This window comes from Oncorhynchus masou, chromosome 9 (genome assembly GCF_036934945.1).
Source record: "Oncorhynchus masou masou isolate Uvic2021 chromosome 9, UVic_Omas_1.1, whole genome shotgun sequence".
NCBI classification, from domain to species: domain Eukaryota; kingdom Metazoa; phylum Chordata; class Actinopteri; order Salmoniformes; family Salmonidae; genus Oncorhynchus; species Oncorhynchus masou.
The window spans coordinates 45,889,632-45,910,568 of record NC_088220.1 but is presented as its reverse complement, the minus strand read 5'-3'; the positions used below and the strand labels follow the sequence as shown (position 1 = coordinate 45,910,568).

General features: G+C 40.3%; 2 protein-coding genes across 4 annotated transcripts in view; one reads left to right on the top strand and one right to left on the bottom strand.

Moving 5' to 3' along the window:
* The window catches only part of rsrc1 (arginine/serine-rich coiled-coil 1), a 189,736-nt gene extending 184,234 nt beyond the window's left edge, over window positions 1-5,502 (bottom strand). For 2 of the 3 annotated variants that reach the window (XM_064974137.1, XM_064974138.1), the window contains exons 1-2: window positions 5,396-5,502; window positions 4,282-4,471 (exon numbers count right to left, since the gene is read on the bottom strand). In XM_064974137.1, the coding sequence (XP_064830209.1) occupies window positions 4,282-4,457 (176 nt within the window). In that variant the 5' untranslated portion in view covers window positions 4,458-4,471; window positions 5,396-5,502. The remainder of the gene's footprint in view (window positions 1-4,281; window positions 4,472-5,395) is intronic. The other variant, XM_064974136.1, reaches the window with a different exon arrangement.
* Window positions 5,503-8,838: 3,336 nt separating this feature from the next.
* Window positions 8,839-16,120, top strand: LOC135545233 (short stature homeobox protein 2-like). Its single transcript, XM_064972862.1, has 5 exons — window positions 8,839-9,291; window positions 10,644-10,852; window positions 13,170-13,227; window positions 13,760-13,848; window positions 14,387-16,120. The coding sequence occupies exons 1-5, from the start codon at window positions 9,045-9,047 to the stop codon at window positions 14,678-14,680; spliced, it is 897 nt and encodes a 298-aa protein (XP_064828934.1). The 5' UTR covers window positions 8,839-9,044; the 3' UTR covers window positions 14,681-16,120.
* The last annotated feature ends 4,817 nt before the right edge of the window (window positions 16,121-20,937 follow it).

Below are 20,937 nucleotides of genomic sequence, written 5' to 3'. Positions count from 1 at the left end.
CTACAACCAGCCCCACCTCACTCCGCCCAGCCAGCCCCAGATCAGCGAGCCATTCTCTCAAGAACACCAATGATTTCCCATCTCGCGTAATGGACCCTGACCAAAGTGCATAAATAATGACCATCAAACGACTGCAGAGGGAGTGTCGAGCATGTGCGCGTGTGTAGGAGGCTGTCCAGTATCCTCTGTTAAAGAGACCCTCAGCGGACATCATCAGCAGTTATTTACTCACAGACACTTTCTCTCACACACAACCTGGACAAACACATTTAAAAAATTTAAAAAATAAAAAAGCCTGTGGGTCTAAATGATGGCAGTAACATCAACTACTAACTACTGGTAATTACATTTATTCATTGTAATAGCCTATGTCCAACAGGTAAACACATGTAAAGTGTTGGTCCCATGTTTCATGAGCTGAAATATTCACTAATCTGACTTTTAAGTCAGTCTATAAAAATTTGCTTTTTTGTTACAAATTTAACTAGAACCATGCATAGTGCACTAATTCACTAACTTCTTGTAGCAGGCATTAGGCTATAGAAAATTAACACAGATGAACAATCTCTCAAGCACATGTGCTTGTAATTATCCTTATATAATTATCCTTATATAATTATGTTTCATGCTTATTGCATATGTATAATACACAGACTAGACAGTTAGTATAACTGGTTAAAATGCTACTAGTGGTACGTGGCACCCCAATGCCGCGCGCGACAAACTGAGCATTTATTTTCCAGAATCCAGAATAATACTCTCGTTTTAGTAGTGACTTCTCTGCGCGCAATCTGAGTAGTTGAGACATAAAAGGGGTATCGTTAGAAAAGTTAACTTCTCTATTACAGTAAAATAATGTTGGACCAAACCTCAAATAGCGAGTTGAAACCTCTTTTCAGAGAGGAAGATGTGACCTCTCAACTTTGTTGGCATGAGAGGGCAGGGGGAGGGGCTTGGGGTGTAAACCATAGAGGAAGAGGTAAAGCGCTAAAACCTGTCCAAAATAAGGCCAATGCATTTCTAAGAGCTCATTTTGGACATAAGCTTGTCGCCTGCCTTCCTGCCTTTGGGACAACGACTCCCATTGTTAGGGTGGAGACATGAGCATCTCGTTATTATATACAGAGCTCTGGTGTAAATGGGAAGGTGCACACAGCACAGAGGAGCGAAAGACAAGACCAAAAATACAACAGGAGAACAAGCTGTCATGAAAACAAAACAAAAAAAACACTCATTCTTGCAATACAGGCACTTGGAATATTGCACAAGACCATAAATTATAATTAACTTGATACATCCCCCAGCCCTACGTCCAACCGGCCTAACAAACGCAGACCACGTAAACCGACTTCAGTGGGTAAACGCTCACCTTCGATGGTCACTGGCAAGCTGGAGAAGTGTGCTCTTCACTGATGAATCCCGGTTTCAACTGTACCGGGCAGATGTGGACGAGCGGTTTGCTGATGTCAAAGTTGTGAACAGAGTGCCCCATGGTGGCGGTGGGGTTATGGTATGGGCAGGCATAAGCGAACAGAATTGCATTTTATCAATGACAATTTGAATGCACAGAGTCAACGTGATGAGAGCCCCATTGTCGTGCCATTCATCCACACTATCACCTCATGTTTCAGCATGATAATACACGGCCCCATGTCGCAAGGATCTGTAATCAATTCCTGAAAGGCTGAAAATGTCCCTGTTCTTCCATGGCCTGCATACTCACTAGACATGTCAACAATTGAGCATGTTTGGGATGCTCTGGATCAACGTGTACAAAAGCGTGTCCCAGTTCCCTCCAATATCCAGCAACTTCGCACAGCCATTGAAGAGGAGTGGGACAACATCCCACAGGCCACAATCAACAGTGAACTGTAACTCCGCAAAATCTTTGAAAATGTTGCATTTAAAATTTTTGTTCAGTGGAATTATCAAGTCAAAACATCAAGTTCTTCGCTCTGATCCTATGTTGTGACGGCCATATCATTATTATCAGAGTATCAGGAAAAGGAAGTACCCACAGTGGTTTGCTAGTGGGAGATTCTCATTGAGATAAAGTCTTTCCTCTCTGCAACTCCTCTGTGCTACTCGCCACCGTGACCTAGAAACTGATAAGTGGTTGAGTGGTCAAGAAGATTTTAAATTCATTAGTAGGTGAATAGAGGAGTATGCTCACCTCCTCGATTACCTACTTTAGCAGAGGATGCACAAGAGTATCCTCCTGGCGGCTAGCGGGAAGTGTTTTAAAAATCAGCCACACCCCCTTTGAATCAGCTGTTGTCTCAAAGGATAAAAGCATGTACACATTTAAAAACAATATGCTACTTATCCGTTTATCTATAAAAATGACTTGCTCAACTGGTTGACCACACTAATAGCCTATTACGTACAGTATCTGGCAAACCAAACCAAATGTTGTTTAGGGCCAAGTTTGGCCCGCGAATTCCACTTTGGGCAGCCCTGCTTAAATATAAAAAATAAAATAAATAAAGTGATGGAAGACAGTGGAAGTACCGTGATGAATGAAGTAGTATAGGGTGCCCACCCACTCTGTCCAGAGTTGGTGAAAAAGAGCATTGTTGATGAAATTTCACTTCCTTATGTTATAAAATATATTTTATCAAGACAAATATGATTATTCATGTTCTAAATTGTTCCGTGGGGTCTTTAAGATATCATTAACATTATATCCAAAAAGTCCAATTTCATAACCTAAAACATCCAATAATAAGCACCAAGCTCTCGACATAGCGGTGCAATTTTTTGTGGTCGTCGTCTTCAAAGTTGTTTCCACGGGTTGCACATTTTTTTTGCCATGACATGACCTGAATTAAACGTACAAGGCTTTCAAAAATAAAAAGCTTTGTATACGCTTTGTGCTCTGTTGACAAGGCATACAATTAACTTTTTGGTCCACCAGCCACTGTGGCAGGTAGATTGAAAAGAATCTTAGATTTTTTTTTTTTTTTTTTTATCAGCCAAAATATTTGTTTTGCCACTAAAATTATACCAACAAAACACCACAAAAAAATGATGAGCATGGTTTGTAATGTTTCTAAAACAATAAATGTATTACTAGTAAGAAGTAATGTGGTATATTGTTTAATTTCATTTTTTGTGACCTGAGCCTTTTAAACAAAATATCACAGATGAGACAAAAAAATGTCACCTTCCCCTTTAAGGGCGGGAGATTAACATGGTAATGCAACTCGAGTCGTGTTTCTGTCTGTGAGATTGAGTCTGACTAGTAGAAGCGTTGTCTTTTCTTCCCTAGCAGTTGAAACTCAAACATAGAACAACCTAGCTTGTGAACAAAACAATGTAAATAACCAACAAACACAGCCCCTAGCCAAGCAGTGTTGAAGCGCGAGGTGCAATAGGCTATGTAGGGTTCGTAGTTCTTTAACTGTCTGATTAATTTACCAGCTATGAAACAAAACGGCAGAAATACTTTGAAAACAGCTAATGTTGTATTTACTTTGCTATAAGTATAATCAAACTTGACTATTTTTATTCACAAATGCGAGTGAAATGCTTGCACTGTAGAGCACTGACCACCCGCCAACGTGGCTGGTGAAATGGACATCTTACCCAGCAAGGCCAAAATCAAATTTTAGGGCCTGTCCGTTGTCATTTCACAGAGATACTTCTTTCATATTAATTCAAAATGAATACAAGAGTATACTAAAATATGAAAATACTACATGTATCAAAATCGATATCCATCTTCTCTCTATTGTTTTTTTGTCCTGCAGATTTACCCATTGGTCAAAATATGTGTTTTTGATTGTACACCCTAAGTAGTAGTTCTATAAAGTAGTATTATCCTATTCAATTAAAACTGTCTTTCAAGAGTGGTGGCTGATTTTTGAAAATATATATTTTAAAAAGGTACAAGTTTCACTGACAGATTTAGGATAGCTATCTATGTAGATAGAGGAGAGGGATACAGAATACAAAATGAGTGGCGGGACAGGGGATCCAACCGTCGCCTCTATAGGCATATGTGGCCCTCGACGGTGGGACTACTACTAGACCAGCCCCCGTTACAGCTTTACACATCCAGTTTTCTCCTTCATTCATGCACCTCTGTTAAACGGCGAGTTAGCGACAGTATACCTGTTCCTCTAGTGTTGCACACAGTACACCTACCACGTATGTCTGTCCTTTCTGTCTGTCCTTTCTGATGTTGTGATGTAGGTCTGCTTCCTCCTATATTTGCCAGTGAAGTAGTTCTCTCATGTACCGATCTCTGTAAATTGCAGTATTTCTATATAGACCTACCTCCTGTCTCTCTCTCTGGAGCGACTCCGCGAGCGGCTGCGTCTGCTGGACCTCTTGCTGCGGCTGGTCACCCGGCTGCCAGAGGAGCTGGAGGAAGAGGAGCGCCTTCTGTGCTTCTCCTTCTTCTTCCTCCTGCTACGGCTGTCATCCTCGCTGTCAGAGGTGTGGCGACCCATTATTCCTCACTAAACTGGGTTGGAGGAGAGCATAAGAGGACCTCTTATTTAATCAAACACTAATTTATTGATTGCTCAGACGAAACAGTAGGCCTACATCTAGCCGATTAAACTTTACTCCACGATTTAAGATGGAGTTGAGCGGCAACTAGTGTGAGCGGACTGGAGCTCTTTTTATTTAAAAAAAAAAAACGACTGATTTTCAGCACCCAGAGAATAGCCTGCAATTACACACGACATTGTTATGTGTAATTGCAGGCTATTTTTTGGGTGCTGAAATCAGTTGTTTTCAGAGTGCGCTCCAGTCCGCCAACACTCTCGTCGCCTCTCAACTCCATCTTACATCGTTGAGTTTAGTCAGCCAGCCTAAATCCTGCAATGCGTAGCTGTACTGTGGCTAGTGGCTTCAATGTTTAATGTCCCCCCTTCCATCCTCCAAGACTGACATGTACTGGATAAATAACCTTTCTATTCTGAATATACATGAGCAGTCAGTATGCTAGAGAGCTACTATAGCTAGCTAACTTCCCCAACTCGGCTCCACCTGCCTTGTAAGAGAGCGTGGACAGAATGTAAACAATTAACAGACATTATCATAGAGCTAAACTAGCGACAGTTGACTAGCATAATGGCTAGCTTCCCATTCTAAAATAATTGTTCAAATAGCTATCGCGTATGCCTGTGTTAAAAAGATACTGTGAAGTTTTAATTTGCAGGTTATAGCATGCAGACAGAATGTGCACTTTCAGGACTGCTGGCATGCTAGCTAACGTGTTAGCTTTCGTTTGCAGCTAAACACAGCTGACTCTATTCTAGGCATGTTTGTGTTACGCGCGCCCTTCTGCTCGGTAAATCGCAACAACGTTATTACCAGCGTCGAAGTATTTCAAACATTACTTATGTGGCTGTAAATTGGGGGGGGGGATAACAATTCATACCAGGTATCTTGCTACAAATGTCCCTTCTTCTTCTTCTTCTTCTTCTTCTTCTTTTTTCTTCTTCTTCAGTGGTGTTTATCCGCGGTTGGTATCCAACGTTATGGTGCATTTACTGCCATCTACTGTACTGGAATGTGGGCCAGAGACAGGGAGAAATTAATCCTACCTGCCAGCCCTGTTGCTCTGAAAAAGTAAATATTTGAGACTGTATCTAATGACGTTTTACTCTATATACTCTTAAACTAATTTCATGTATCCCCTTCTCCCTCACACTAGATATCAGCCTCTCTTTTTCCCTCTGTTACTGCCCACACTGTAGCAATACATGCTCCGCGGTCTCTGTTTCCTGGCAATAATGACACCTTCCTGTTGGATACTTTCCTATCATATTTAAGGTCTTATTCAACTGGCTGTCTCCCACCCTTAATCTTAAATTGTTAAATAAATATCCCCTTAATTTGAAAAGCACTTGAAATACACCACCATGCACTGCTCAAAAGACTACTCTAGTAGATTAAGAGCACATCGATTGGAGAATGTTCGGATGAAACATGCAGTCAAGAGAATCTACAACAGAGCTATCGTTCGTGTATATCTCAATCAATGATCTATAGGCTACTGTAGAGGTCCTACTCTTGTCATATTTTGCCAATTATGTATAGCCTACATTTCGTGAAGTTGCATAAGTTTTTTTTACAATATATAGTATATAGCCTAGGCAATGGGGGAAAAAGTAGGCTAAAGTTGTAGGCCTATACTAAAACGTGCATTTTTTATTTTAGGTTATTATGAGTGAACCATCAACTGTGAATGCTGAATAATCTCCTAATTGGTTATTATTGCAAATCTTACTGCTCGTGTAATTTGAGAAAAAATGTTGAATTGTAGACCTATTAGATCTGCAATCAATATTACATTTTTACATTTAGCCTACATTTTAGTCAATTAGCAGTCACTCGTATCCAGGTATTCTTACATTCGTAAGACGCATTCATCTTAAAATAGCTAGGTGGGACAAACACATATCACAGTACAGTCACGTTTAGCCTCTCACATACCAGTATAAGTTATATTTAGGCCTATTTCAAAAGAACATCGCCTAATCAAATTTCGCGTAACTTGACGCATTAGTACCTGAAGTTAATTATAGGGCAGATAGGCTACATAAGCAAAGTAGAATGTATTTATTTTTTAAGTCTTTATTTATGGTTAAGATTGTCGCATTGCATGAAAATAGTAGGATATGAAAGTCATGTCAATGATGTCAGACTTTTCCAAGTTTCGTCTTTTAGCCTACATTTAATAAAGGACTCTTCCCAAATAGACTACCTCTCAAATAAATGAGTGAAAGAAAGCATTTGGGGTTGCTCGAAGAACAACATTCGTTTGTGCACCCCATGCATTTGTTCACATTAGGCCTACGTTGAATTAATAATAATAATTCGTAGGTTTATGAATTATTTATGCCTAACATGTATTGTGCTGTAATGAATTGAATAGGAATGTTGCTCTTTGGTCCATAGGTTTTCTCTTTACGCGCAACACACATACACACACACACACACACACACACACACATAAACGTACGCACAAGGCACACACATACCCATACATACCCACACAAAAATAGCCTACAACTGTTTTGGGTTGATTATCCATTTAGGCCTATTGGAGTGAATGCAAGTTATATAGCATATCAACTGCTAAAATACAGTAGGCCTAGTCTAAATAAATGTCCGATAGCCTATAGTTTTTTTGTCTCTCGGTTTTCCTATGTTAAAACTTGAGATGATTCAGTGGTAGCTTACCTATGCGGAATGCTAACTTGTTATTAACTTTATGGAAATTGTGTTCTATTAGTAGCCTAACCTTCAAGACATCCCACGTTGAAATGGATCGAACATGTTTATCTTTGCAATTTATAGAACTTAAACTACTAAAATGTGTAGGTATTTGTACTTATTTTGATATAAATAGCATGTTGCAGATTAACTTGAATTCTCTAGCCTAATAGCAGCCTATAATGTCTGCTGCTTTCAGAGGACACAGAAAAATAATGAATGCCTAAGGTTCAAGAGCAGAGACATCATGAATTTTTAATAAGGGGAATTGTTCGAGCCTGTGTGTGGAAATAGTATTTTATATAGATTATCAATAAATGAGCTTAATGTTGCATCAAATGTACAAGTGATAGCCTATCATACCGCTGTATCCCATCCCATTCCGGCTTATGTTTTGCCTTTTTCAGTTCACTTAATTGCTTTGTCCCCACGGCATCCAGTAACCTTCACCATAAGTGAACCATTGTTTATTTATTTTGCAAATATGCAATAATTTCAATAGGCAGTCAACTTAAGAAACCATAATTAACACGCCCAATGGCAACGCATCACATGAAACGCTTTAATTAAACGTTTGGTTGCTGTTTAACATTCTAATGGCGTGAGAAAGTCTATCGAGATTTGATATTAACCAATATAGATAGCTTCCCTAATGACTTCAGATTCAAACATAGCCTATAATTGCTATTTTGAAAAGTAAATACATTCTCTAATAAATTAAGACAAAAATGTGAGATCAGTTTTGGCATTTCAGTTGTCATTTTAAGGCTTTTGAAGAAACAACTATTGATCATAATTATTTGGCCATCATTAGCCTAAATTAAAAACAGGTTAGCAAAAAACAAAATAAGAGACGAATAGTTAATATCTTCCAAATTAAGGAATACATATGTATTATTATTATTATTATTGTTGTTATTATTATTATTGTCATTATTATTTATATGATAGCTCCTTATCAAATTGTTTTTCTTATCATGACAAATTACACACACAAAATGACTAACAAGTAACATACACAAACTATCAACATGCTGCACAGTTTATCTGTTCTTGCTTCAACTATGTGTTTAGTAGCTCTTATTCGAGTACATACAGAACAAACATATCGTTGCATGTTAGTCAAGGTGTGTGCCTGGCTATGGTGAGCCTCCACCATCAGCCTCCCAGTTGGTCCTCTCTTTACCTTTCTCTCTCCGTATCACTGTCAGTGTCTTTTTTTGCCCCAGATCGCAGAGATTTGGAGGAAGCTCCGTTATGTGCTCCCCGAACAAGCTTGTCATTTTCAGTTTTAGCCACACCCCTGCAGAGATCCTGCCCATCTCCCTGGTGTTTAAAATACTAACTCAGAACAATAGCAACGAATCCACGCTTAATTAAATTAATGAGTCCTTCTTGTCAATCTTGGATTAATGGCCAATAGCAACCTCGTAAGAATGATGTGAAATCTGAAGGGCTGCTAATGTGTTTTTCGAGGCTGTCGGTATATGGCGAAGGGAAGGGGGCTCATCCAGGCATCCTGAGGGGAGGTAATTTGCACGGATCAAGGGGCAGGCGTTACAAAGTATAAATACTGTGACTTCAATAGCTGATCACCAGCAGGTTGGAACTCCGCAGCAAGAAGACATTTGGCCGAGATCTTATACATTTAGCTGAAGCACGAGATACAGAGTTGGCAACAACACCACCTTGCATTTAGGTCGACTAAAATAAACACTCTTGATGTCTTAAGCTGTGGTGCAACTGAGAGAGAGAGAAAACGAGAGAAAGCGTGAGAGAACAAGACGGGGAGATTTCTTGGAGCAGTGATGGAAGAACTTACCGCATTTGTGTCGAAGTCTTTTGATCAGAAAGTGAAGGAAAAGAAGGAGGTGATCACGTACCGGGAGGTGCTGGAGACCGGATCCGCGCGTGCCAGGGAGGGTCTCGCCAACGAACCGAATCGCGAGGAAATGAACGATATCGCTCGGGTAGACGCGCGATCGCCAGGCAGGGAACCGGACATGCTGGGACCAGAGAGGACCAGGGATGTGGGAAGCCCGAAACCGATCGATGGTAAACTAGCCTAATGCTATGCGTTCATACGATTTTCTTATGTGATTTACTCAAATGTAACTGCTTTGAGGTTATACAAAGTTCAATGTTCTTGAATTATACTTTAGGAATATCCCGTGCGCTAAAACAATAATAACTTTGACAAACATGTCGCGTGCCTAGTCAAAGAAAATAAGCATACATGTTTTTGTGTATATCACTTAGAAAAAAAGGGTATACGTTTATAGGCCGACGTGCATGGTTTATCATTCTTTTGTATTTGGAATGTTTCCCAATTACCGGTTTGGCTTCATGTGACTGGATGACACTAAAAGTAAGCTTAAGTTTATAGCCTGGTTTTTGTCATAAGGTGTAGTCACTGTGTAATGCAATGTTGTGTGTAATATCAGGCCCATAATTGAATTAGGTAGGCCTATCCGGTTAAGTGCTTTTCTGCCTGAAGATAAATGGTATAGCATGCTTTTAAAAGATCAACGCATTTATTTTGGAATTTACTAATTATCATGGCTGGTCACTGTGTAACCCACTCTGACGCTCGATGCAATTTCAGTAGCAAGAAGAAAGGTGTTGTAGAGATACTCATCAACCGCATTAAAGACAAAAAGGCTGGAGAAAAAAATATGGCTTTTTAAATGATCCAATAGCACTAAAATCAACAGGCCTAGCAGAAATGATTCATATTAATCTGTGTATATGTCTTTTCAATAATAATTTCATTTGATTATGTAATAAGTAATTATACATCCTAATAATAATCATACTTTTTTTAAAATAGAGTATTAATAACCCAAGATGTTGCTTTAAAGCATGCAGGCTCTTTCGCTATATCATATTGATCACTAATTTCATTGGCCTAAAAAAAAAATAGCCTAATTGTTCCATTAGCTGGGATGGGAATCTTTTACATCTTCAAACGTTAATCACAGTCGTTTCACTTTATACAACCGTGGAGAGTTGCATTGGGCAGATAAAATGAGATGAACCCCACACTTGCATACCCGGTAGGCCTAAATTATATCCTAGTGGTTACAATACCATTGTAGTGACATCATGAAAATATCAACCGAGCTGCTGGACCTATATCCTATATAGGACACAGGAAAACCCTAACTATGATGAGCGATCGGACGTACAGTAGTGGGCACCTTTATGTATACTTATAAGGAGTTAATAATTGAAGACCTTTCTGTAGGACCACGAAACATTCGAAGCTGATATTTGTGTAATGCTTGGGAGGATGGATCCACATGTTCGCTTTAGGAAGGTCGTTGTGTGATGCCTCCTCCTCTACCCTTGTATAGCTGAGGCCTTTTTCCTCACCTTCATTCATTTGCTGCTACCCCTCTCTGTAGGTACCACGCACATGAAAGAGAGAAAAGAGGACACAAAGCAAATGGAGGACGAGGCACAGACTAAAATCAAGCAGAGGAGAAGTCGGACTAACTTTACACTGGAGCAATTGAACGAGCTCGAGCGGCTATTCGATGAGACTCATTACCCTGATGCCTTCATGCGCGAAGAGCTGAGCCAGCGGTTAGGGCTGTCCGAGGCTCGAGTACAAGTAAGGGGCTCTCTATCTTATTTTCGTTTTTACTCTGTGTGTAAAGATATCGTTTGTTGCTCATATTAGGAATATTTTACAAAAGCGAACCCGATGATGTTATGCATGCTGGCTAGAGAGGAACAGTTGTCCTCATGTTCTCGACTATACTTTTAAGCACAGAGGAAAATCATGTACCAACTACAGGTCTCTAGAGAATGGGGTTTATTGACATGCTTCTTGTGGCTTGAAGTTATTTGGGATGACATTTTTTGGGGGCATAGCACCATTCTAAAATGTGATACTATAAGCAATTGAGCAACATTTTATCATGGATGTAGTATTAGCCTGGCAAAAAAATCCAATTTAAATGGTTAAATTGATGTAATTTCATTTTCTGAAAACGCTGTGCGTGTGCGTGTGTGTGTGTGTGTGTGTGTGTGTGTGTGTGTGTGTGTGTGTGTGTGTGTGTGTGTGTGTGTGTGTGTGTGTGTGTGAAAGAGAGAGAGAGAGAGAGAGAGAGAGAGAGGGAGAGAGAGAAAAGTAAGAAAGATAGAAAGAAAGAAAGATGTTGTTCCATTAAAAAAAATTATAATAAAGCTATACAGCGTCTCAATTAGGGCCTATAATCTTTTCATATAGATAGGCCTATTCTGCGCTCCATATTGTGCCAAGTTTTAGATTACAGTTTTGTCAAAACTATTATTATACGATTATTTTGATTAAGAAACGCTTTTTTAAATCAGATATTCAAATTCCTGTAGAAAACAAACACAATATTTGTCTTCGCTTTATTTGTAGCCTATATGTTGCTCGCACGAGATACATCTGTCTTTTATTTTTTTCCACCGGGAAAGACCATCTGTACTACTGAAACCCAATAAGCCGTTTTGGAGAGGGGGGGGCTTCAATCTCTGTGTAACGGGAGAAGAGCGACTGAGCCGGGCAATGACAATGAACATAGACATCGGTTCTGATTTGATTTATCAAACCCCATAATATCTTATTTCAGCCTCTTTCATCCCTTATGCCTTGGCCCAGGGAGACAACGGAGCGAGTATTTATTCACTGAATATGTCGGTTCTTTCTAAAATATCATAAAACGGGCCCAAAAGACCTCCCTCCCCCCAAAAAGTTAAAGCAAGCGCTTTTTGCAACGTCTCCTGGCGAGAGTTGGAATTTTACCAAGGCGTATTGTGTCACAAGCAAGGCGAGTGCAAGGAGCACAGCTCGAGGATTTACATAAATTATGTATTATTTTCCTCCCAAATCAAGATCTGCCGCTCTTTCTATTTTCAGTACATGATGTAAACGACCATGCGATTTATGAGGCCCTTTTCTAGCCACAGTTGCATGCAGGGATGAAAGGACGATTTCCTGCACAAAGGGCAATTTATTTTTGTTTAAAAAAAGTAGTAACATATTTACTCACTTCATGGTGGGCTTCTTGCCTCTGTTTTCATTTTACGACCATAACATAAAGATGTATAATAAAACCAATAAGACACGAGTATGTTATATTGCTGTGTTGACACGGCTACGTGGTCAAAATGTGAGGTTGGAGCGTAAATATATATCGATAGATTTATCAATATAATTTCTATTCTATCCATAATGAAAAAGGAAAATTTATCCACTGTGTTGTGGGATAATTTATCCACAGCTTTGTAGGGGATTCAAAGTAGATTATCATAGTAATGAGACGCCTTATCTCCGTTCTAAGATAGCCTACTACTCGGGAAATTATGCTTTTCATGAACATAAATAAAATAAAGAGCTGTCCTCAAAAAGAGCTTTGTGTAGGGCGTGTTATGGCAGTAATTAAACGAAACTGTAAAGCATGTAAATGCTTCAGTAACATAGATTTTCCTGCAGATTAAGGTAATTAATTTCACCAGCTATTAACGAGAGAGAGCCTTTCTCAGATCGCGTTGCTCAGATGTCCAAAGCCGTAATCACATGCTGCTATCCGATATCAGAGAAGCAATTCGGTTCTTCTGGGACGCTAATCTATAGAAAGATGAAACCGGTGCTGAGAAGGTAAATTATTTCGGTCCAATATAGCCTGCAAATGTCGAACAAGCGGTGTTTACACCGCTATAATATGATAATAATGTCCCCCCCATCTCGTTGTGGTCTACTTTCTTACGTTGTATTTAGCTTGCCCCCCTTGTTGTAAATGTAATAATTAAAATCTGGTGTTAAGCGCCTGCATTAATATTTCAGGGCTCCTGTGGGATATTGTTTTTCTGCGGCTGTAGTCATTTTGAGCGGAATTACACATGCCCTCACAAGCAGCTGCCAATCACGGTCACTAATTAATTTTCTCTCCCCGCAGGTTTGGTTTCAGAACCGGAGGGCCAAATGCAGAAAGCAGGAGAATCAGTTACACAAAGGTGCGTTTTTATTATTTGTCCACCTGCAATATCCTATTTTAGGCGTGATGATAATACGGGTTTACATTTGGAGAGGGATACAAGAACATGTATGAAAACCATAAGCGTGCCTACAAATTGAAATGCATCAAATGCACAGCAACGTCTATAGGCCAGGGCTTTCCAACCCGGTTCCTGGAGAGCTACCGTCCTGTAGGTTTTCACTGCAACCCTAATCTATAGCGCACCTGATTCTAATAATTAACTGGTTGATAAACTGCATCAGGACAGTTGCAACTGGGGTTGGCTCGAAAACCTACAGGACGGTAGCTCTCCGGGAATAGGGTTGGAGAGCCCTGCTATAGGCTATATATGCAAAACATCTAGATGGAGTTTTCATGGCAGTAGGCTCCCTGCATCTTTATCCTGTTGTGCTATTTTAACTCCATTATTTTGTATAATGGAATTATTCGTTGTTTTCAGAGTATAAATATCTGCCTCAATTATAATATGGAGACTATTTCCCTTACAGATGTCCTATCTTTTCTTCCAGGAGTTCTCATTGGAGCCGCGAGTCAGTTTGAAGGTTGTCGTGTAGCGCCATATGTCAACGTGGGGGCCTTACGGATGCCATTCCAACAGGCAAGTTACTTTGAAGCATGCAGTCTTTGACTAAACCAATCCCCAGACTGCTGTCTTGGCACAGGCCTTGTCCAAGTGGAATGGACAACATCAGTGTTCTAATGATAGGGGGTTACAAAAATCGTATTCAGGTAATTTTATAAGGCCTTTAAGGCTTGTTATCAGACCCTCGAGTGACTACCCATTGTAGCCAATGCCACAAAACATGTTGATAGAAAATCCCCCGGTTGTAAGGGATTTTTAAATGGTGTTCTCAAATGGTGGTAGATTTGATTCAATGGTTATAGTGTACTGTATATGGGCTTGCATTAAACATGTTCACCCTTAACATACAGACGGGTTGGATTCAATTCCATCTAAATTCAAGCAGAAAAGGACTTGAAATATGAATCGAAAATTCCCTTTTCATATTCATATTCTTGGATGTAATGTAAATAGAATTGGACCCAATGAATACTTGATGAAATGAATACAAGACAGCCTTCCACAAGTTAGCTAATGTGTTTCTCCCCTCTCTTCCCCATCCGTGCGTCCGTAGGATAGTCATTGCAACGTGCCGCCCTTCTCCTTTCAGGTCCAGGCGCAACTGCAGTTGGACAGCGCGGTGGCCCACGCGCACCATCACCTGCACTCTCACCTGGCAGCGCACGCTCCTTACATGATGTTTCCGGGCCCGCCATTTGGTTTGCCCTTGGCTACGCTCGCGGCTGAATCCGCCTCTGCTGCCTCGGTTGTGGCCGCAGCTGCAGCCGCCAAAAACACCAACAAAAACTCCAGTATTGCAGATCTGAGACTCAAGGCCAAAAAACACGCGGCAGCTCTGGGACTGTGACTAGGCGTGCAACAAGGCGTCTATGGCGTCTAAAATGCCTACATTATTGACTGAGAGTAATCGACAAGGCAGAGCGACATAAAAAAAGGCTTACAAAGTGAAAGCAAGGACATATTTATGTTTTTTTTTTAATGAAGGACATCATGTATAACTATAGAAATAGGCTATTTATGAGATTAAACAAAGACTGTGAAATCGATAATAATTGTGGATCTCAACAAAAAGGGCGGGAGATGATGTAGGCTACATTTTCACAATGCAACGTGGGAACTGCACCAACGTGAAACAATGGTGTTGTCAACGAGCAAGATTGCCAAGAGGAACGATGCTGCTGGGACGTTCGATTTTTTTGTGTGTAACAAGTCGAACTATTCTGCGTTGTTTTTCGTTATTAGGCTATATTATTATTTCCTTTTGAAACTATAGAGGCTGGCCTCGCTATATTTCAAAAAAAATATCTGTAAAGGAAATAGCAGATGTTCGTGAACGGATAGAGAGACAAAAAATACCCTTATGTGACAGGTTTTTTCTGTCCTTCTTCTTGTCCAAATGAAAACTCCTCTGCAGTGTTGCATGAATGTCTTTCCTCACAGATGACGTAATTTGAGTCGGTTCCATTTCACTCTCGTGGCTCTCCCTCCATGGACAGCAGACATACAGACACTCTGAGGAACTACCGAAGCTCTCACTTGAATGTCACAGTATTTGGACCTCATGGCTTCTAGCCATGCATGGATGTGTGGAATTCAAACATTTGCCACAAATGTTCCATTATTTTGTAAATGGTGAACTTCAGTTAATCTATGAAGTTTTTATCCAATGCAATGAGTGAATTTGCGAGTGATTCGACCTACTGAAAGGGCAATATAATGTCACTTTTTAAGAACAACAAATATTTGGACAATAATTGCAGTAGGCTATATGTGAGACGGTACGGGTCATATGTAAAATATGTTAATACACAAGAAACATGCATTATTTTTTTTTGTTATTTTGTGGCTTATGAATGCATTGTGAGAGCATTCATGTTTTCTATTTTACTTTTCTTCCGTGTGTAAAAATAATGTGCATTCTGTAGGCTATGTAATGTTGATTTTTTTATAACAGTGAAAGTGAACGTAGCCTACCTGAGGCACGGATTTCTAAAAATATAGAAATTCTTTAACTTTTTTCATCACTTATGTGAAACGTGAACTCACCTAAACAAAATGTTTTCCGTTCATAGAATAAATCAACTGAAGTTTCCTTTTATGATAGCCTCTGTTTACATTCCTTTTTTCATTACACTTTTTTCACTTGTGTGGGGTGTAGCCTAGTTTCGATGGATATTTTTTTTTTCAAATTAATTTGAGATTGTTATTGCTGTATAATTATTCCATATTATTTTTACACTAAGGGTATTATTACAATTTTTAATAATAGGCTAAGATGTATTATTATTATTTAGCCTATTACTTATACTACTTCTGCTACTACAATCGATTGTATTCAGGTCATAGGCCTAGCCTATACAGACTTTTATGGGAGGCTACATCAATTATTAATGTTTTGATATGTTTGATCCAGTTGTGTCTGGCCCGTTTAGCCACGTGTTATTTTTCTCTCAAGACCATGGACATCTTTGTCATAGTCCCTAACCTCTCCAAACCAATACATTATTCAACATTTTTTGTTATATTTCAGAGCTCTGTGGGAGAAGGTGTCAAATGTTACATTGAAGACGATAGTAAAGGTTTATAGCCTATTAAAATACTATTGAATATACCGAAAAATCCCTAAAATACACGAAGACTGTTTGATGGTGTGTAATGCCGGTGTGTGGTCATTTAGCTGTTATGATGTGTGCCGAACTTTTCACTGGTCTAGCCTTACAGTTGTTTCTAATGTAGGCTAGTTCGTTTTTTACACACGTCTTTACATTTACAATAATTGCTTTATTCCAGATGCTTTCAAAATATAGCATAGGCTACATCATTTTCTGAATTAGGCTACCATTGAAATATCCATGTTAGAATTGTTTTATGGTGACCAAAATCATTATTGTCTATTAGGCCACTGTCACGACGTTGAGATTAATTCGTTTTGTTTTTACAGACAGATTGGGATTTTCTACACAGTTTTATATGTTTAATTGAGAATGCGCGTCATGTATAGAGACCCCTTTACTTCCAGGGCAAATTTGCCTGAGTTGTTTCCGGACATCATAACCGGCCATTACTGAGGATTTAATAAACACCTGACACGGGAGCCGATTTTAGAGCAATGCGGATCACATTACCAGCCGATATTTCCATACAAAACGCAATGTATTTTGCTATTAATTATTACCGCTCTCACAGATCCACTACAGTCTAGAGGGCTTGGGTAGCTTGCCGTTTGGGTTGGATTCAGACGCCAAAACTATTGAATTATTGATTCCTCCCCTTACTAGTAATGGAGGAGAGAGACGGAACTGCAAGCTCGTGCGCTGCCTTGGAACGACACCGTGCCTGCTAATTGAGGCGCGCGCACTTGCACTCATGTAAATGAGTAGGGCCATTCCCATTCCATGTCCCTGCTACATTAGGCCGTTTTTTAGTGAGTTAGACATGACCCTTCTTATGACTTGCACATACTGGGATAGAAAAGGATTGTTTAAGAGTACAATTGTTCTTAGTTGATATTTGTATGTTTCTAGAGACTATTTCAATAGACTATATCTGGTCCATTACTACTATGCTGGGGGTCACCATGCATGGTTTGCATGCAGCCTGTTGGTGTTTCTCTGCGGTCCTGCATTGCTCCCTCTCTCCAGGTATCCATATCAGTGGAGAGGTGGAGGGCCTGAGAGGGTCCAAGGAGACAACGAGACAGGGACACAAGTGCTTTTCTAGATTAGCCATGGTGCGAACAAAAACTCTCACCCTCCATTCCACACACTCTCAAGACACATCTCCCACACCGCCACCGAGGAGCCAGACACTCCTCCTCGCTGTCTGTCTTCATCTTTGCTGCACCCCATACCCTCCCTCCCTCCCTCCCTCCCTCCCTCCCTCCCTCCCTCCCTCCCTCCCTCCCTCCCTCCCTCCCTCCCTCCCTCCCTCCCTCCCTCCCTCCCTCCCTCCCTCCCTCCCTCCCTCCCTCCCTCCCTCCCTCCCTCCCTCCCTCCTATAATTCTCAGGCTCTCTCTCTGTGTCTCTCCATTGTTATCCATCTCCATAGATTGAATCACAGGACGGAGAGTTCAGCAGCAACGGTGTAATCAAGACTCAAGTGTCCTTGGTGCATGAAAAGACACCAGAAAACACATCACCACACCAGATAAGTCCCCCCTGGCAAAGACACAACACCAGTCCTTATGAGTCACGCCATGGCTGCATCTCAAATGGTACCCTAAAAGATCCTTCATAAAAAAACATTCACGACCTGTTGCTAAATTCACCTCTCTATAATGCTGCTGCAGACAATTACATTGCTGTATCATTTCCTGTGTGAAGGCACTTGGGGCCGTTATCAAATGAGTCCTTGTTGAACAGTTGTGGATAAAATGTTCTTCGCTCACAGTGGTGTCGGTTTTATTGCCACATACACTGGATAGGTACAGTGAAATGTGTTGTTTTAAAGGGTCAGCCATAGTAGTACTGCACCCCTGAGCAAACTAGGATTAAGTGCCTTGCTCAAGGACACATCGATAGATTTTCCATCTTGTCTGCTCAGGTATTCCAGCCAACGACTTGTCAGTTACTGGCCTAACACTCTAACTGCTAGGTTACCAGCCACCCCTAATGGTATTGGTTAGTGGGTATGTAGTGAATGGTAGTTGGTACATTCACAGTCTCACTGCAGAATTAGACGTTTCCACGTTTCTCCAAACATCACATTTAGAAGTTGCTCCAAAAGTGTTTTTGTTTAGTATCGTTCCGTTTCTCCAAACATCAAATGTCAAAGTTGCTCCAATAGTCAAATTTAGAAGGTTAAGGGACAAGGATTATGATCGGGTTAAAACATTAAAGGGATAGTTCGGGATTTTAGTAATGAGGCCCTTTCTCTACTTTCCCAGAGTCAGGTGTATTTGTGGCTACCATGTTTATGTCTCTGTGTCCAGTATGAAGGAAGTTAGGTAGTCTCACATGCCAATGCTAACTCGTGTTAGTGTAATGACTGGAAGTCTATGGGTATCTACTAGCAAGCTAGTTAAGGTAAGGGTGAAGGTTTGGGATAGAGTTAAAACAAATGTAAATAAAAAGCTAGTGTTCACCACTGGGATTGCAGCCAGGTTACCTGTGATACAAGTCAGTATTAGACATCCATCTATTTTTGAGGACATAGTGCGATTACGTGGAAACTGGCCATGAAGTGAACACTGTTACCTTGAAGTAGGTTTCAGCTTTGCTAGTGCATTGTGGATGGGGATGGCGGATGGGCATACACCTCTGCCTCTGTTGCCAGAAGTTGCATGTTTGAATCCAGGGAGAGAAAGATGTTTTTGAGATTTTTGTTTTAAGCGTTTCCCAAACCCCGACCCTTACCTTAACCAGTATGAGATAATGCCTAGCTTTAAGATTTTGCATTTAATGCCTGAGCATAACCCTAACCTTAAAAATTCAGAGTTAATGTCTAGACTTAACCTTAAACACTTTGAAATTTGAAGTTTGAGAAACATGGATGAACGTCTAATTCTGATGTGAGAGCTTGTTGGGCATTGAACACGCAACCTTCTCATCTAGATTTATGAGAATACGCCCATCCCGTCTGTGTGTGCATCTGTGTAAACCTGAAGAGCTAAAATGGATGAAATCAAATTTTCTGAAGTTGCTGTGTGTGCTTGTGTGTGTGTGCTTGTGTCAGAGGCGAAGAAGCTCGAGAGAAACCAGTAGGCCTTCACCCCAAAAACAAAGCTAGAAAAGGTTTGCAAAGGTTTGCCTTTGTTATGTATTAAGTGTGTTTGAAGAGTAATGTGCACACACGGCCAGACAAAAGACAACAGACATCAGGATCATCGTAAGATGAAAGAAGGACTTCAAAGGCATCAAATGGAGTGAAAGTGAAAAAGAAACCTCCCTCCAACAGCACACAGACCAGCAATTAGGCCTTCATATCACCCTGTTATCACGCATGTGGACTGTAGGCCCGGGTGGTTAAACTGGTGTATGTTGTACTTATATGACAACAACGCAGCATTTACCCAATATATGATTTTATTTGGATGAAAACGGGGTGTAGTTTCACACAGATTTGAACTCTGCATGGAGAAAAAAAAGGATTGTAGAAGAAAACCATAGTCTCCCAACTCATTCTATTTGGGTAACTAAGTGGATACGAAACAAAACAGGGCATAGCAAAACAAGAAGTCAGATTGTTACTCCGTGTCCTGTTTAGGTACCCCCGGGCTAATCTGCACATTTTTATGTACTCATTGTATTTATTTGTTATTAATTCATTTCCAGTTGCAGCTGGTGAGGCGATGGCTGCAGATAACACGTAGCTCAGCCTTTGAGAGAGACAAAAACAGCGGTGGGGAACTTTTGCGCTCTCTCAGACATTAGCCAGGCATTATGAGAAATTCTCCATGGTAGAAGGGACACAAGCATACACTGTACTAAGGGTATGAAGACTTAGAACAATACCCTCTCGTAAGTGCTTGACACATACTTTTTCTCTATACCTCACGAGTGTTCAAAGCCAATCAAATGTGTATGAGTATTATACAATTTCTGCTTTTCAATCATCTGATATTTGTGCAGAGTTTTGAATTCCAAATACTTTTTTCAGAACACCATGGGTTGATTGTAGACCATGCTTCAGAATGTAAACCATGCTATTCCACAAAGGGAGACATTTGGTGTGTCCTTTGAAGTTGTGGAAAAACGTCATTTTGAAATGTCAAAAATGACAAAATACTACCTGTAAATGACTCTATATTTGTATCCGCATGCTAAATTATCTTTTAATGAGGGGAAATCACCACAACTATCCTTCATACTGTGTTGTTAAATATCGTGACAACACCAAAATACTGTCCAGGGGAGCTGTTAGTGGAGCGTGACAATTAATGTCACTGCATCTATCAACTCCATTTAAATAGGCTACAGCACACACAAACTTCCTCTCTATGGTTCCTCCATATGGGTGGCCGAAGAAACAACGTGGTGTTTGTAGTGAAATAGATGGAGGCCAATTTTCCTTCTGAATACATGCCATTGTAGTTCCTTCCTTTTAGTTATTTCTGCCTATGTTGAGGAGAGAGAGGGGACAGTGGAATGGATGGCAGCAGTGAC